The sequence below is a fragment of the Tauraco erythrolophus genome, chromosome 5 (assembly GCF_009769465.1).
Source record: "Tauraco erythrolophus isolate bTauEry1 chromosome 5, bTauEry1.pri, whole genome shotgun sequence".
In the NCBI taxonomy this organism is placed as follows: Eukaryota; Metazoa; Chordata; class Aves; order Musophagiformes; family Musophagidae; genus Tauraco; species Tauraco erythrolophus.
Window position 1 is genome coordinate 45,727,886 of NC_141469.1, and position 17,819 is coordinate 45,745,704.

General features: G+C 35.2%; 1 protein-coding gene across 1 annotated transcript in view; it reads right to left on the bottom strand.

The window, feature by feature from the left end:
• The window catches only part of ARAP2 (ArfGAP with RhoGAP domain, ankyrin repeat and PH domain 2), a 132,524-nt gene that overhangs the window by 20,466 nt on the left and 94,239 nt on the right, over positions 1-17,819 (bottom strand). Inside the window, exons 24-27 of the mRNA XM_086612484.1 lie at positions 16,288-16,362; positions 15,068-15,185; positions 10,357-10,485; positions 3,985-4,124 (exon numbers count right to left, since the gene is read on the bottom strand). Coding sequence (XP_086468610.1) covers positions 3,985-4,124; positions 10,357-10,485; positions 15,068-15,185; positions 16,288-16,362 — 462 coding nt within the window. The remainder of the gene's footprint in view (positions 1-3,984; positions 4,125-10,356; positions 10,486-15,067; positions 15,186-16,287; positions 16,363-17,819) is intronic.

The window sequence follows — 17,819 nt, forward strand, 5'->3', positions numbered from 1 at the left end:
AGTTCAACCAGGCCAAATGCAAGGTCCTACATCTGGGTCGTGGCAATCCCAGGCACAAATACAGACTGGGCGGAGAATGGATCGAGAGCAGCCCTGAGGAGAAGGACTTGGGAGTACTGGTGGACGAGAAGCTCAATATGAGCCGGCAATGTGCTCTTGCGGCCCAGAAGGCCAACCGCGTCCTGGGCTGCATCAAGAGGAGCGTGGCCAGCAGGTCGAGAGAGGTGATTCTTCCCCTCTACTCTGCCCTCGTGAGACCTCACCTGGAGTACTGCGTCCAGTTCTGGAGCCCCCAACATAAGAAGGACATGGACCAGTTGGAGAGGGTCCAGAGGAGGGCCACGAAGATGGTAAGAGGGCTGGAGCACCTTTCCTATGAGGACAGGCTGAAAGAGTTGGGGCTGTTCAGCCTGGAGAAGAGGAGGCTCCGGGGTGACCTTATAGCGGTCTTCCAGTACTTCAAGGGGGCCTACAGGAAAGATGGGGAGAGGCTATTCAGGAGGGCCTGTTGTGATAGGACAAGGGGTAATGGTTTTAAAATAGAGGGAGGTAGATTCAGATTGGATATTAGGAAAAAATTTTTTACCATGAGAGTTGTAGAACACTGGAACAGGTTGCCCAGAGAGGTGGTGGATGCTCCATCCCTGGAGACTTTCAAGGCCAGGTTGGACGAGGCCCTGAGCAACCTGATCTAGCTGGAGATATCCCTGTTCCTTGCAGGGGGGTTGGACTAGACGACCTTTGAAGGTCCCTTCCAGCCCTAACCATTCTATGATTCTATGATTCTATGATATATGAATATATACGTATTTATAATGATAATAACATATACAAACAAGTGATGAGCAGTGTAATTGCTCACCACCTGGTGACCAAGACCCATTCCAACCCAGACTAAAGATCTGGAAACAGCTAAGTCCTGACACCACAATCCCGAATGAGCGAGAGGCCTGATAAGAGGTGGGGTGGGGGGTGAGAAGGAGAGAGTGCACTGCGAGTGTAAGAACCCTCGGAAGAGCAAAGGCCCTTTTTCCCAGTTAACTCTCATCTTTATACTGGGCATGACATTGCATGATTTGGAATACTCCATTGGCCAATTTAGCCCTCCATCCTAAGTCTCAGTTCAAATCATAAGGACAGTTGTGGACCCTCCGTCCCAGCCATGCTCCCTCAGCCTGTTGTGCTCCTGCACACTGGCAAGAACACGGCACCTGGAAAGTCCTTGAGGTCTCAGCACCAACTATAAACATCAGTGTGCTGTCAGCATTCCTCTCATAACGAGTCCCAGACTAAAACTGAAACACGGAGCTCTTCTAGCTCCTAAAAAGAACAACTAACTGTGTACCAGCTGAAACCAGGACAGTTGTGCAACGTCCATTTTAGGGGGTTTTCAAGACTTAACTGGATCGAGCCCTGAGCAACCTGTTCTGACCTCAGTTGCCAGCCCTTCTGTGAACAGGAAGTTGGACTAGAGATCAAAGATTCCTTCCTTCCTTGTTCCTCTTGAACAAACTACCTTTCACCAACCTACAACAGAAACGTGTCCACACCAGTTATGAAAACTGAACACGCCTGGAGGATGAAATGCTGAAAGGAAACAATAAAATTCTCATGTATGCTACTCTACTACAGAAAACAGTAACACCTCTTTAGTACTTTTAGGTCAAGTGTTTTAGCTTTCTATTTAGAAAACTTAACAAATCTTGGATTATACAATCCCAGTACATAAAGCTACTCTATAGTGTTTACTGTCCTGGATTCTCAATTTCTCCCTCTTCAGCTTTCAACCTCTTACACCCCAGTGTGGGGAAAGACAGAATCTGAGATGGCATAAACATTTAAGAAAACAAAACAAAACAATCTACAAAACAGTTTTATGGTTGGTCATCTTGGGTAACTTCCCTCTCAAAGCAACAGTAATGCCAGTACGAAAAAACACCTCTACGAAACGTACTATTGAGTCAAACAACCACCACCACCTCTCACAAAAACGTACCTTGAGGACGCCATTTGTTTGTGTGGAAGCTTATCTCTTAACAGCAGCACATTAAAGTGGTATGCTATTTCAGTCAATTAGCACAATATTGTAATTTAACATACAGTATCATGGAAACTTTTCACTTTTTTGATAATTGCTCTTGAACAAGTGAAACACTTAACAGAATGTATCTCCACCTGCATATACAAACTTAATTTGCTGTTAATGAGAATTTATAAATTAATTAGTACATGCAGTCTTATTAAATACAATTTCCCATCTGCAATGTCAAGCTTTCCTACTATTCATTTCTAAATATGGCTAAAATTAAACCAAGATTATTAGTGGTAGACGAACATCTCAAAAGAAAATAAAACGAACTGAGATATAATATTTTGTCAGAATAGTACTTCCATTTGTTTTTTTTAAAAAACAAATGTAAAGTCATTTAAAAGTAACACTGTTCAAAACTACACCTGAGTTGGGAAATAAATGTTTTTTTTATAAATCAGAGTGGTTTAAAAAAAGCATATTGTAAAGTAGTTCAACAATCCTATCAAACTCTTTCCAAGATACTAATTAAGGTTTTACAAGCATATTAATTTATTCTCATAGATGTGCCAATTTGAGTTTTAGCACTAAATTATGAGACGCTATTTTTGACATTCTGGGGTCATTCTAATTAAGATTCTATCCACAGTATCACAAGAAGACACAGTAACTCTTCTGCATTAGCTTACTTGAGCAACGGATGTGTCTTTAAAAAAAACCCCACAGCTTTATGAAGGTCAGCAAGTATATACCTATATCTAGCGCATGGGCAAAACCAGCAGTCAGAAAAAAAAAAGCACTTTAAGAGATATTTTTTTAAACCAGAAATTATCAAAACTGAAATGAAAACATAGTTCATGATGCATATTATTTAGTTTTATACTTTAATACAAGCTGCGTACACCCAAAAATATTCTGTAAAAAAACCTCTCATGAAATATTTCAAAACTGAACACACTATGCTATTAAGCATGCCTAAATTTGCTTCTGTCGAATTCAGAGGTACGTTCTAATTATCAATACTAGTTTTTGGAGGACTGAGAATACATCCAAAAACTGTTGTTGGGAAGCAGGGGAAGATTTTGCTAGTATATTGAGTTATTGTTTCCTAGAATCTCTATCATGACATTTGTAGGTATAAGAACCTTGTTGCTTCTAATCTCTAAAGGCTTTGTGTGAGACACAGAGGAAAAACAGCATGCAGTTCACTTAAGTTCCATATTAAGACACACAGAGAGTTGGGGTTGTTCAGCCTGGAGAAGAGAAAGCTCTGGGGAAGCCTTACAGCAGCCTTCCAGTACATAAAGGGGGCCTGCAAGAAAGCTGGAGAGGGACTTCTATCAAGGGCAGGTAGTAATAGGACAAAGAGTAACGGCTTTAAACTGAAAGAGGGTAGATTTTGATTGGATATAAGGAAGAAATTCTTTACTATGAGAGTGGTGAAGCACTGGAACAGACTGCCCAGAGAAGTTGTGTCTGCCCCATCCCTGGAAGTGTTCAAGGCCAGGGTGGATGTGGCTTTGAGCAACCTGGTCTAACATGGATGGTGTCCCTGTCCATGGCAGGAGGCATGAAACTAGAGAATTTTTAAGATCCTTTCCAACTCAAACCATTCTATGATTCTACAATTACTTCTCCTACTGCTCTCTACGGTAGGTTTTCAAAAAACTTAGTCACAGCACAAGCTGAAAGCATTCCTAAATATGGGTTTATTTTTATATTTTAAAGCTTATAGTAGTGCATAATTACAATAGCTAAACGAGCAACTGACACACACTACTTTTACTAAAGCATCTGTGAAATCTTAAGATAAAAATCTTGGACTTCAACCAACAACTCTAGAAGATGTCATTTAATATCAGAAAAGTTGATCTGTTTGACTTTCTTCTCTTTTTCTTATGAAAAGGAAAGCTTAAATGAGTGCTTAAGATTTTGGTGAAGTTTGTCTGTTGTACCTTCATATCCTTATAAAGAAGCAAGTTTCCTTCCCGTAACACAAAATAACGCTCTTGAAATTTGTTTCCAGATAGCAGTTTTGATGGTTCTTCTTTGTACTTCAGATTGCCTGCTTTCACACTACCTTTTTCATTTTTCTCTATCAAGAAAATAAAAAAGCATTTTGTTAGAAGAGTTTTACAACACTGGAAGCTGCTAGTTTTTAAGTGCTGCTAGTATTACAGTCTATCAAAAGACTAAAATTACAATTCCATTGATTTCTTATTATGTTATATATATAAATAATAAAACTAATTATATATAATATCTAGATATAAAATATATATAACATTTAAATACATATTATCTATTAATAAGAAAGGTATTCTTAAATATTGACACCGTTATGATTTTAATTACTGGGGGGAAAAAGTCTGCTCTGTTTCACTTCTAAGATAACATGGAAAGAATCCACCAACACACTCTAATTAAAAAAATCTTTTCAGAATAGAATATGTAGTTAAATCCAAAAGTATGACATGGATACTTTTTTAATCTCTGTGCTCAGAGATGCAAAAATTTTCCATAAAGATCTGACTTTGTCTTGAGTCAGTCTACATTTTTTGAGTCAGAATACACATAGAAATACACATATCTTTGGTAAAATTAAAAAAAAAAGCAACAATCCCTGCACAAAAAACCACCCCAAACCACAGTTTTGCAGTCGACTTTATAAACATTTAACTTTGTACTAAAAAAGCTTTTATTTAAAAAATCATAACCATTGAAGGTTTTCAATGTTGGACTAGATTTTTTAGTACACTCTCAGCAATTTAAAATTCTAAATAAAATAATACGAAAAAGTTAGTAGTAGTACATATAAACTACTGCACCATCACTTCTAGACGCTTTTGGTTTTCCTATTCTGCCCAATATATTTTCTTTTTTTTTTTTTAACTAGTTTATCAGCTTTTCCCATCGAGTCCACTTTCAAATAGTAAAAACTTCTGACCACTAATTACAGTAATTACCATGCTGATATGATTCATGCATATGAACGCAAGCCAAGAGAGCACTTTAACAAAGTAAGGAATAAGAAAAAAAAAATTCCTACTTTCATCTTATGAAGTCTTTATGAAAGAAAACAGAATTCAGCAGGATTCTGAAGTATTCTTTTCTCCTTGAGGTAACTAGCACTGGAAACAGACTACCAGCATGAGGAGAGGGCAGCTAGGCAAGAGATGAACTCTTCTCCTCCATTCCAGTCAACATCATTTCACCTTGAACAAGGTGCCATAATAACAGGGCTAAGAATTCCTTTATCCTGAAACACTACAAGCCTACTACTTACACCGTATTTTGGCTCTCGCCACCTATTCTCTTTTGCTGAATGTAGATATTTCATGTAAGTCATTCACTTATTTAGGAAATACTGAACAAATTTGTTTAGGAGTTTCAGAATGACACTATTAGTTTTTATAATGTATTTATTTCAAGATAGCAAATAGAACTGTGGTGTAAAATGAGTATGAGGTGTATGGAGAATATAATCCTTACTCAACTACTCAATTGTTTTTTTTCATTGAAATTCCACATAGAATTTGAGCATCTGATATCAAAACTCTATATTGTGTGCTGCTTCTTAATAATAATCTCAAAAAACAAAAAGTAACATAAAATACATTTTCATTTGGTCAGGAATGACAGAAATACAAAAACAGACTAAACTTTCATTGTTCATACAATTTTTTTATTTGTGAAGAGCAGTATTACATAGTCACAGCTAACTACACGAATAGTCATGCTTTGGATGTGACACTTGCTGTAACACGGACAAATCAAAATTATGTATTTTTTCCATCTTCATACATTCTGCTAAATGAGCAGTCAGTATCTTCAAGTACTGCATGACATGCACAACACAAGTATGAGACCTGACAAGGGAGAATTAAGAATCTGCATGAAGCTTCACTAATGACCATAAACCGCAGAGCCTAATACAAATATATTGCATGGAACTGTTTGCAACTATTTGTATTTCAGTATTTATGGTTTTTATTCTTCTTTTAAAGAACCTGTAGACAGTTATTGCACATGTGACTATTTAGGAAGAGCCCCAACATTTTAATAACGAAAAATGTTCTAATGCATTAGTTGCATGGTTGTGCATGTACAAAAAGTTCATGAGTGATATCCGGTCTCAAATGTCCAATTATGCAAATACACTTTAAAGTGCAGATAAAAGACCCGTTAGGTTATACTTCAAAACTCAGAGTCAGATTCTGCTCTCATTTGTACAGTGTAGAGAGCCTTTGGGACTAACTTGAAAAGTTGTTTCTCAATCCCATCTTTTTCAACAGCTGTTTCTCAGTCAGTATGAGAGTCAGTTATTCCTCCTACTAACCCTAATTATTTGCAAAAAGATGGTAATTAAAAATTGTGACTCTAATTCCCTCTTGTTTTATATCTTAGCACAAACTGAAGTTATGAAAACATTTTAAAATATAATGGAAATAAAAAAGATAATAAGCTTTTTAGATTTCATCAACTACATTCTAATCAGCATGTTTGCCATGAAAGGAAAATTTCAAAAGAAAATTTCCCAGTATTTTCCTTAGAGTTTCAGATCGAATGTAAAGCCAGAATCAACACACTTCAACAATTAAAAGCAGAAGTTACTTGGATTGCTTCAGTTATCAGTGCAAGTATACACGTAGAGTTAAAAAAGAACTAACATATTCCCTCTTTGCTAATAAGAATATTTAATGTACAAAATACAATATGAATCCTTATCCACACAATCACAAGCTTTTTTTTTTTTAAAAAAAACCTATACCAAAAGAGAGTAGAGGGATACTTCCACATATCTAGTGGAAGATTTCAAATTGCTGCGTATAGCTGTCGACATGACAAACCTCGTTCCAAACCTCCTAGCATTCCCACCATTGCAATCTGTCAAACACTTCATACTTGAAAAGATCTGAGAAAAGTCTGAAGGAGGAAAAATAATCATCCTCTAAATTGATGATATTCTATATTCTTTAGAAGCCAGTATTTCATAAAGTAAATTTAAAATAATCCGAACGTGTCCTGATCAGAATGATTTTTTCAGATACAAACTTTACAAAACATGCAAAACTTTCTAGAACTTTGCAACTACTAAGAACTAGATGCATTCAATTCATTCAGGATTGATCCAACTATGGTGTAGAAGTTTGTATTTCAAAGAATATCTGAATAATAGCCCCTGTTCTCAGAAATCAATTATACAACTCTTTACTGCTAAAATTTCAAGGACCTGTAGACACCCACTTCACCGTAAATATATTCTCTCATATTTTTCAAAAAAACCTCGAATGTGGGAAATTTTGAAGTAAGGAGAAGAAAAAGAGTCTTGAAATCGAACTAAGCTGTACTAAGTGTCTCTTACACTAAAATATAACGCACATCTTGCCCTTCTGAACAGCACTTGAAAGAGAGCTCCTGCAACAAGCACGAAAAGCTATGGAATAAATTGTCAAAAGAGAATAACCAAAGATCTGGAGGAAAGTGGAAAACTCACCACAATTTTACTGGAACATATCAATACAAATAAACTAACACTTTTTTCCCTTGAAAAGGAAAGTTGATTTCTAGACAAAAGAAAAATATATATAGAATCTTTAGATCTCTATACAATGTTTGACACTGCACAACAAGAGCAATTAATTTAAAATGGACAAAATGGGAATGAGTATAATAATTATGAAAAAGGAGAACGTACTATGTATAAGGAACATGGGAAAAGTGGCACTAACAGGGAAGACAATGATAAGTTGCCAAGATGAAATGAGGTTAATAGAGTTGTTCCTTTAGGCTCACTGTTGAACCAACATTGTTTCAAAGATCATTAAAGTCTCTGGAAGGAAAAGGAGAAAAGTGCTGATGACGCAAAGCTCCGAGGTAACAGTAACAGAAAAAAAACCATCAGGAATATCAGAATTTAGTTTCTGAGATTCTAATATAAATCAGATAACCAAGGGAAATTCATGGAATTCAGTTATAAACAGAACACTAGCTCAGCCTTATTAATTTTACTGCAAAGGGGAAGGACATCCATCCACCCAGTTGCCCATTTGTATGGGCTGAAACCACTGTTAAAAAACATACAAAAAACCATACATAAAATAGTAGTGGATAGACATATGGCCTCAGCCCTACTACTCAGTGAAGAGGAATTGTCCACATAAAGAGCATAAAAGATTGAAAAGATTAAGATTTCTCCTTCTTCAAGTCAGCAGTTATTTCTTGTGCACTTTGGGATGGCGAGCCTCAGCATAACCACAATTGTCTCCTCCTCTAGACACTGGGAGAATCCCTTGCCCAATCACTTCATCCTGCATCTTTTCTCACTCCGACACTATCTAGTGATGGAAGTAAAAAGTTTCTTCAAAAAACCCGTATCTTTGTCCTGAAATAGTTGCTTACTTATTTTAACAGTGTGTAAGGATGCAAGATTAGAAAGAGAAGCAATAAACACGTAGATTCCTGCAACTACAAAACGTGGATGAATGGTGCAGATTTTCTGTGCATCTTTGCCTATACGTAATATATACACTGTTTTCTTGAAGCTAGTGAACTTGCTCCGCAGTATTGCTAATGTTTCAGAGTAAATTTACAAGCTAGAAGCGGACTCAGAAAACTAACAAGATGAAATTACTACAGAAGTGCGCTAATTTTAAGCATTATTTTATTTTAACAAGATCCAGGTAGAAAAGTAACGCTTGAGAAATCAAAGCATGTTCACCATGTAAAAGTTCCTTAAAATTGCAATTTCATTCTCAAGAAAAGATTTTCTAATACAGATTACTCTGCGATGCAGTTTGCAGATATTGACACTAAGTCTGCAACATGACAGAGATTTTTCCCTTCAAATTACCAAGAAAACCAATACAACTTATTAAATCAGGTTTCAATTATTTTAACACCAAAAAAGCACCATAAATATAAACATTAAGTGAAAGGCCAGTGTGTCTAGACTAAGGCCAAACTGAAGAAAATTGATGCAATTACTATGATGGGTTGGGAGAACAAATAGATGTCGAAATCAGGCGAGAAGAGGGGAAAACGGCAGATCACTGCTTTAAATAGGACTATGTTTCGTAAACGACACTAGCCTAATCCTGCTGTGCTTCTCAGAGCAGTGGTTCACACAGTCCTTATGACCTATTCCCTTTTCTGATTATACCTCAATGCATACTGATTGAGGTGATGGCAGTTCATGTATCAAGTTTTTAATGAATAGAGAGAAATGGCCTGCTTCATTATCTGCTATGACATGTTTAGAGAGAGCAAAACTCAAACATAAAAGTCATGAAAAGCATGCTTGTTAAGGTTGGTTCATATTAGTGGAATATGGTTTTACAGGAATAAAGGATGATGAGAGAAGCCTATTACTTTCAGAAGAACACGCATAATAGCATAACTTTCACTTCTTGAAATCAAGACAGAAGAGATATACAGATGGATTAATACCTGTGTGTATGGGGAAGAGAGGAAAAGAAAAATTACATATTTCAATAAGTCAGATGGGCATTAAACCAGGCATCGTTTGTCACCATTGCATGCTCTACAGTGACAGAACACGGGATTTCAACTGCTTGAAAACAGGATAGCAATTTTCAGACACGTTTAACTTCTAAACTCCTGCTTCTCTCAAAGTGAATACTACATATTACTACATAGGACACTAAAATTTATGTATTAACTAAAAAAAAAAATAGGACTGGGGTAGCTTATACAGTAGAAAAATATGATTTACATTTGAGCTATATTTCTTTTCAAATATCAAATCTAAATTCCTCATCCTTTTTAAAGGCCACAAACTCTAAGTCATTCAGTTGCTTGAGTATGTCACTCAAATTGGCTTTGCACTTTGGAGGCATTGGATTATATAATAGAGATTATTATTAGTATATAACATATAATTACATATAAATAATATGTTTTATATATAATGTAATCATTATATATACACAAGACATACATATATACAGTCCACAGAGAGAGAATATAGTGTAGTGTATTTTTGAAGGGACTGTTCAGAACTGCACTATGGATAAGAGAGCAGTCTCAAGCTTCACAGCAGAAGTTCACAAACTGTGAACTGAACGCAGAGTTTCTATGTACTTTTATGTTCAAATGGGAGAGCTTGTAGTTTGTAGAAACAAGAAGGTCCATAATTTCTATGTTTTAAAAGCAAGTCAGCACGACCCTCAGGACATCAGTAGCTTTTATAAAGTAGTAGTACTTCAGATGTTCTGGGACACTTTGCCCCAATGAAACAGCTATAAAAGAATTGCCATCCTCATGTCCCCACAAGAAATATCTAAGTTTTAAAAAAAGATACATACCACTGTAGAGTTTTATCATGTCTGCTGTTAGAAATCTCTTTATTATGAGATATGCAGTGCCAGGCTCTGGTAGAGAACTCCAGTGAAGAACTTGTTCTAGTACATTCTCTGTATAATGCAGAGGACGTTCTGAAAAATGCCCGAGGGGAAAAAAAAAACACACAAAACAACAAAAGTTGAAATAAAGAAAAACAAACACCACAAAACCACCAAGATTGGAGGCCCTTAGAAGTTACACATGCCTATACAGAACCCTGTCTCATTCACTTTCAGCTACAGATGAAAAACGGTGCTTTCAAAACAGACGATTAGACACTTCACTGACTTTCTGCAGCAATACCTTTGCTGGCAGGGTCTGCACAGGTAATAATAAATAATATAAAATTAAACAAGCAGTAGTCAAATGTTCAGTGACTCTTTTGCCTTTATTTATATTTTTGTATGTAAAGACACTAAACCACTACTTTCAAACTAAATGCAAAAATTAGGAACTATCACAGGGCATATCTAAATACGATCAAAAGAGAACTGAGACTTGCAGCTATAACTGGGCCTCGCAGGTCTAGGCTCAATACAAAAATTATTCACCATAGCTACCTATTCTCTGGAATCAAAAATCAAAGAATCTGGAGCAGTTTACAGTGGAAAAAAAAGCCCTAAACTGGTATAGACAATATAGTCTGTTAATGATCAAAGTAGACTAAGACAGACTTGGTTTTATGACATTCCTTTTACTAGAAGGGAAAAGTATGTGGTCTTACTAGGTCTTCTCCCTTTGCTGTGGTCGGGGAATTTCCAGACTTACACTTTCATATTCCAACCTCATACAAAGAGTACAGCAAGATTAAAATACCAATAGATGAAGGTGTGACTAGACTTTGTGCACTTCAACACTTCAGTTGCTCAAACATACATTTGTTGATAGGCATCATCCATCCTAAAAACTCTGAGACCCTTTACAGGATTGAAAAACTTCAGTGCTAAGGAAGTCCAGCCAGTACTCCATAGAAGCCCCAGTTCATATTCCAGATGACAGTAAGAAAGATTTTGCAAATAGTCCCTAAATCTGCATTACCACATCCAGCAGAAATTCGAGTGTGATACGTACTGCAACACAGCCTGAGCTATCATACAAGGCCACACTGATGTGGGATGGAGGGAGATTGTACAGTTCCTGTCTGTATTAATCCTTCCCTCCACACACACACACTTGAAGGCTTTCACCTGCTCAGCAGCAAGCACTTACTGTAATTCATGAAAGCACAAAACCTTTAGTAATGGCTTTTGTGGGCTACAACTTAGAGCAATGGATCCAAGTGTCATTTTAACTCCAAAGAGGGATTTTTCCAGAAGTTCTGAGTTCTCATTTGCATACCAACTTATGCGGGTCAGGCCTTGAGAACAGCTGGGTATAGGTCCTGGAAAGTTGAACCTGTGTGACACTGTCATGTTGGGTCAGGAAGTCTAGCCCTGTGTCTCTTGAGTACTGAAGGGAAAAGTATGCTGCCATAATCTCATTTTTCATTTCTGCTAGGGTAGATGAATATGAAATGTCAACAGCTGCTTTGGGACCGCCCAGCACTACACTCTAGCAGAGCATACCTTCCTGAACACCTCAGCTTCAGAAAGCAGCAGCCACAAATAACACACTTAAGGGACAGGAAAAACTACTGCTCTTTTGGGATGTAAAAAACTACCTTACCTATAGACTTCTTATACCACTTATATAAAGATCTTACTATTCGGTCAAGACAACAAAGCAGCTTAACAAAAATACCATTCTGTAGACAGCGGCTCAGTCCCTACTTTATAACACCATTTCTTCTGGCCCTTTTGTTTTAAATGGTCAAAGTTTTTAAATTTCTTTTCGAGTTCCGGGAAACTGTAGACTCTGATGTGATAAAGTTAAAACAACTTGTTGCCTTTGTAAAAGAGAGAAAAAGCTATCTCGAGGAAAAGAACTTTACAAAAAGAAAGGAAACACTGGCAAAACACCGTATCTTCCTAGAACACCAGCACCCCCAGAGTAAACACCTACTGTTTTATTTATAGCTACATTTAAGACCATCTGTCATCATGGATTACACAGTACATAAATCATCATGCTGAAATGCATTAACTATTTTACTGGCAACACACCTCATTTACAAACTATCCATCAAGCATAAATTACTAAAAAAAAAATGCACACCCTATTTTGTAAAAGCATATGGTATTGAATGTTCTGCATTACATTGGATAAAATTATCAATTATTTGAACTTTCTATATGCAAATAATTTAGTTGATTTTTAATATTGCAATTTTAGTATTTTTAACAGCAAGCAGTCAACACATACATCCAATTACCCTTTTACTTAGGTCATCATATGATGGTAAATATCCAAAACCAGTCATTTTCACCTTAAACAACATTAACTATCAGGAGAAAATTACTTTTTACAAAACAAGATTCTAATTTTCTTGCCTTCTCAGGGTTCATTTTCAGGGCAGTATATCTTAAAAAGTAAAACAACTCTCATAAAACTTCAGGATTGAGTGTAACAAACTTAATATCACCAGGCACTGGACAGACACCAGACTATGGTAAGAACAAAAGCAGAAAATTCATTTCTGCCAGAAAAAACACTGTGAACATTAATGTACGTTTGAAACAAATAAGCAAACTTGGTTTCTGTCATGATATGTCAGAATCTCAACTTATTTGTAAATGCCTTACATTACATAACATTCAAGGGTGTTTGTTAAATTATGCTAACAAGATCGACTTGCAGCAGCAAAGACTCAAGTAGTTCTTTAGTATCACATTTGGACCAAAACCAGCACAGGACTATTTTTCTCTGTTACTGTCTCTGTGTTTCAGCCTTTTGAAAATCTGCTAGATTCAGTCATAGCATCACAGGAGTCTTCCCGAGTAAGTGCCTCTTACCACATGCATTAGTTTCATTTTTCAACATCATTAATTCAGTTCACCTGTTCTGATGCACAGATTCTTCCAGAAAGGGGGCCATGAAGCAGACATTTCATCAACACAGTCTCTACTGATTGGAGCCGGGTGCTGAATTAGGACTTTATTTAGCTTGCTTTTTGCTTGTCTGTTTTGGTTTTAAAACACTAGTATGCCATTTCTACTTTGTGTTGTAAACTCTTGCTTCAACGAGATACACTCTAATACCTTGCCAATATTTACTGTCCTATATAGGGCCTGTAGTGCCTCACTCTAAGCTTAATTTTGCCAATCTTCCTTAGTCATTAGCTCAGACAACATTTCTAGCCCACACTAGTTGTTGCAGCCAAATATCTCAAGAAGCTGATGTGGGGTCCATCTTCTCTATTTACTTTTATGTTCTCCTGGCCATATCTAGTTTAGTTTTTATCTGCCTTTAAGTGTTATATATCAAGAAAATAAAATCCTCTCTTCAAATTTTTCCATTACTCAGTCAAAAGAAATAGGATTGCTAAAGTACTTGTAGGAGTTATCAGGACTCTTCTAAAGATAATAGATGCTAGCATTCTTTGTCAGTTGACACCCACATCTATGAATCGGGAAACAAACTATGTTACAACTCTTCACAGCATCACCACAAACTGCAAGACACAGAGAGGGATGAGGATCATATATTTTAAGTCAAAACGGAGAATGCACTTCCATTCTCATTATTGATACTGCCAAAGTCAAGACTGAGTCCATCAGGAATATTTCTAAACCTGAAGAGATTATTGTAAGCGTATCTGAAAATCAAGTGCAACAAACTATTCAAACAATCTTGGAACATTTAGTAACCCTAGTTTTTTCCATTTTTTTATACTTTTTTTTTTCTTAGCATGAAAATAAGTATCTTCACTAACTAGTCCACAGTCCACTTCTGTAACATGAAAATACAAGAGCAACAACTTACTATGAAGTACAAATAGATGTTGCTTTTGACTAAAAGGATATTTGTCCCCCACATATTCTTCAAAAATCAAGTTACAATAGCGAGCGTTCAAAATACAATGTTTTAACTAAATAAAATCTTCATTACTTTGCTATTTTAAGTATCTCTAATAATACAATGAAAGCTCCAGCGTGCATAAGGCACTCTCAATGTTAAAACTTCTTTACAGTTCATGAATATTGTGACTGTGCAACATTTGCTCTTGTTGGCAGCAGAATCGTATTTAAAATAAATGTTTCAAGATTCTGCTAGATACACCATGTTGCCACTTGCCATAAACACAGGATTATACAGTTTATGCCTCCTTTTTCATCTACGCACAAAACAATTGACTAAATAATAAAAAAGATCCTTTCCCCCAAATATTACATGTATTTTCTTATTCCGTTTTCTGAAAAACATTATTCCTTATAAAAATCAGCTGCCTACATTCTAATGAAATTATGTTTCTTCTTAGAGACTCATTGGCAAGACCTACTTTCCTATAGCTGATGACTAATGAACTGCAAAGCAGAGTAATACAAAGAATTTTTTTTCAGCCCTCAATTTATAAGCATTTTAAAACAATTCATCACGTTATTTCTGGCAAAGTATAGAAAGAAACCATGCAGATGCCCCAGTAGCCAAATGTAAAACAATGGCATGAACGCTAATTTTTGTTTTGTTTCTATAAACTTCATAGTAACTGTTTAACTAAGCTTTTGATTATGTTAAGTATTACAAAACTAAAATAATAAAATTTGATGAACATGCATAAATTTAAGTGTCACTAACCCAGTTCTCCATTTTCAAGTACTTCAAAAGCAGCCCAGATATCATCTTTGTTGGGAATAATGTTTTTAATTCCTAAAACATCATTAATTAATTCTTCTGCCTCCGTCAAAGGTGATACCTGTAATACAAATTGAGTCAGTTTATAACATATGACAATTACTGATTTCTGATTTATTTTTTTCGAAATTTTCCTCCCTGCAACGGACTTTGAAAAAAGTGGATATACTGAGGTGGAAACCCATAAATTATTTGTCAGACTCCTCCATGCTTCCCTTATTTTGTTCCACCAAATTGAAGTTGTAAGTTTTAGCTGATTGATAACTTGGTAACTTGAAATTCCTCTTCTCTACTCTTGAAAAATTTGGGGGCAGAAAAGCGTCTTGATATGTTTTCTTGAGTATGGGAAGGTAAATATTACAGAAGTACCATTTTTTTATCTTAGCAATGCATACTCCCATTTTTATTCCCATTAAAAAATTATGTTTTATGTACATGTATGTGTATATATATTGATGTATACCACATGCACAGACAAACACAAGTGTTTGAGAGTCATATGCTGACGAGAACAAAAAGGAAACAGGAATAGAGAGATGTAACATTTAAAAAAATACATTGCCCTAAATTTTATACTTCCTTCTTAACAATATCTGTCGTTTTTCATTACATAAATGATCTTTTTTTCCTCAACATCCAAACAAGAGAGCACTCCTGGATGGAGACGAATGTGTTTAAAATACACTATCAGATACAAGGCTGAAAAATCTCAATTATAGTAAGTAAAAAGCTTTAGTTTCTTACTCAAAGAAAGCAGATAGCCACTGGCAAAAAAAAACCCACAAACCACAACAGGAGGAAGGTCATTTAAATGGCTTTTTATTATCGAATAAAACAAGAATTCACTGTCTACTTGTTAATGTTCCTGTGTGTTGCACCCATAGAGCTGCAACAATTTGTACCCCTGAATACTGCAGTATAACTAAAGGAGGACATCTCCCCTTTAAAACTGTATCATAACATTCTCCTTAAAAACACATAATAATCAGTCTTTATAAAATTTAGGCAACATAGCAAATTAAAAAAAAAAAATTGAAAAGAATAGTGATAAATATAAATCCATACTTTCATTATGTAGTTATATCAAAACACATATGAAAATAAATTTGGTGTACTTCATGAGAAAGTGCTTAGTAAAAACACTATCATTTTTATACACTAACCCTGATTATAATACTACAGTCTGGCTCCTTTCTTTCCACGTAAACTTCAATAAGCAAATCTCCAGCCTGGGAAACCTAAAATGAAACAATAAAAAAAAAATTAGACTGTCTTAAAAATATTTTAAATATCCTTTTAAATAGGGAAAGTACAATTACTATCTAGTAGATGTGCTAGAACCTATTGAACTGAAACTTTTTTTTCCATCCACTTATCTATAAAAATAGTCCAAATGTTGACTCTAATGGGAAAACCTACACTACATTCGCTTTTATTTGACCAGTCTAAGGAAGAAAAACCCTATTCATGGATTCACGAGGAAAATTCAAAGCCTGACTAAATCCAACAAAATCATATCAAACAAAATGAACACACTTTAGAAAGACATATTGAAGAGCACAAAAACTAGGTGAGACATGAAATAAGTGGAAATTTTAGCTTTATGTTTAAGTATAAATCTGCAAAGCCGAAGCCATGAGTGTACCTTAGTATCTTAAACTGTCAGAACCATAACTGATTTAGATGTTAGCCAGGCTCACTTCAGAGCCAAAATAGATGAATAGAATTTAAAATCACGGAAAAGAACAGGAACCCCAAGATAAAACAAGTTAGTTAAGAATGAGAGGAAAAATTACAAATAACAGAATATTTCAGTCATATAGCCATATGTACATATCCAGAGAATCAAAATTCATTACTACGAAGACTCTGATTAATTACAATGAAAACTTGTCATTACCTATTTAAAAAAGGAATCAAAACAAATGCTTTTGATATCAACCTCTGTTAAACACAGCTCTTCAAATTTGTTTGAGAAATATCTAAACTTTATGTACAATGCTAACATGTAGAATAATTAGATGATAAAACAAATGTATTACACAATATATAATAGTTTAATATACTCAATATCAATGAACATAATTTAAGAATGTCTAACATGAAACTTACAAAGAAACTGGAAAAATCAGTAAATTCAATATTTTATGATCAAGGAGGAAAATCTGATCCATGAGAAGGAATTCAGTATTTTCCATCATTACTAAGTTTGCTCCTCTATAGTAATAAAACTATCTTCATGAATGAGAAATTACTTTACTTTTCTACAGTTAAAAATGTCTCACGTTTTGCCTGCTCTAATTCTCTTGTAGTATAGCCATAAGCATCTTCAAAAGATTGTAATTCATCCCAATACCAAAAATATTTTCTAAAACTAAATACATGGTGATGATCAGAGCATAGGAAGAAATCATAAAGCAAAAAACTGGACCTATCAGGAGGTATACTCTTCTATTAATAAGCCAATATAAAGAAATAAGAAAATTAATATGAAGAATAACAATTTGTGTCTTAATTTTGAAAACAGTATTCAAAGTGATGCTACTTATTTATATATAATTGCAAACAGTGGAAGACGTTAAGAAAAGTAAAAAATTTGCATCATACACAGAATAAGATATGGAGAAAATGATAGAAACATGCAAGCTTTGGGATATATTTTGACTAATTTACAGAAGTTAAAACTACATTTCCA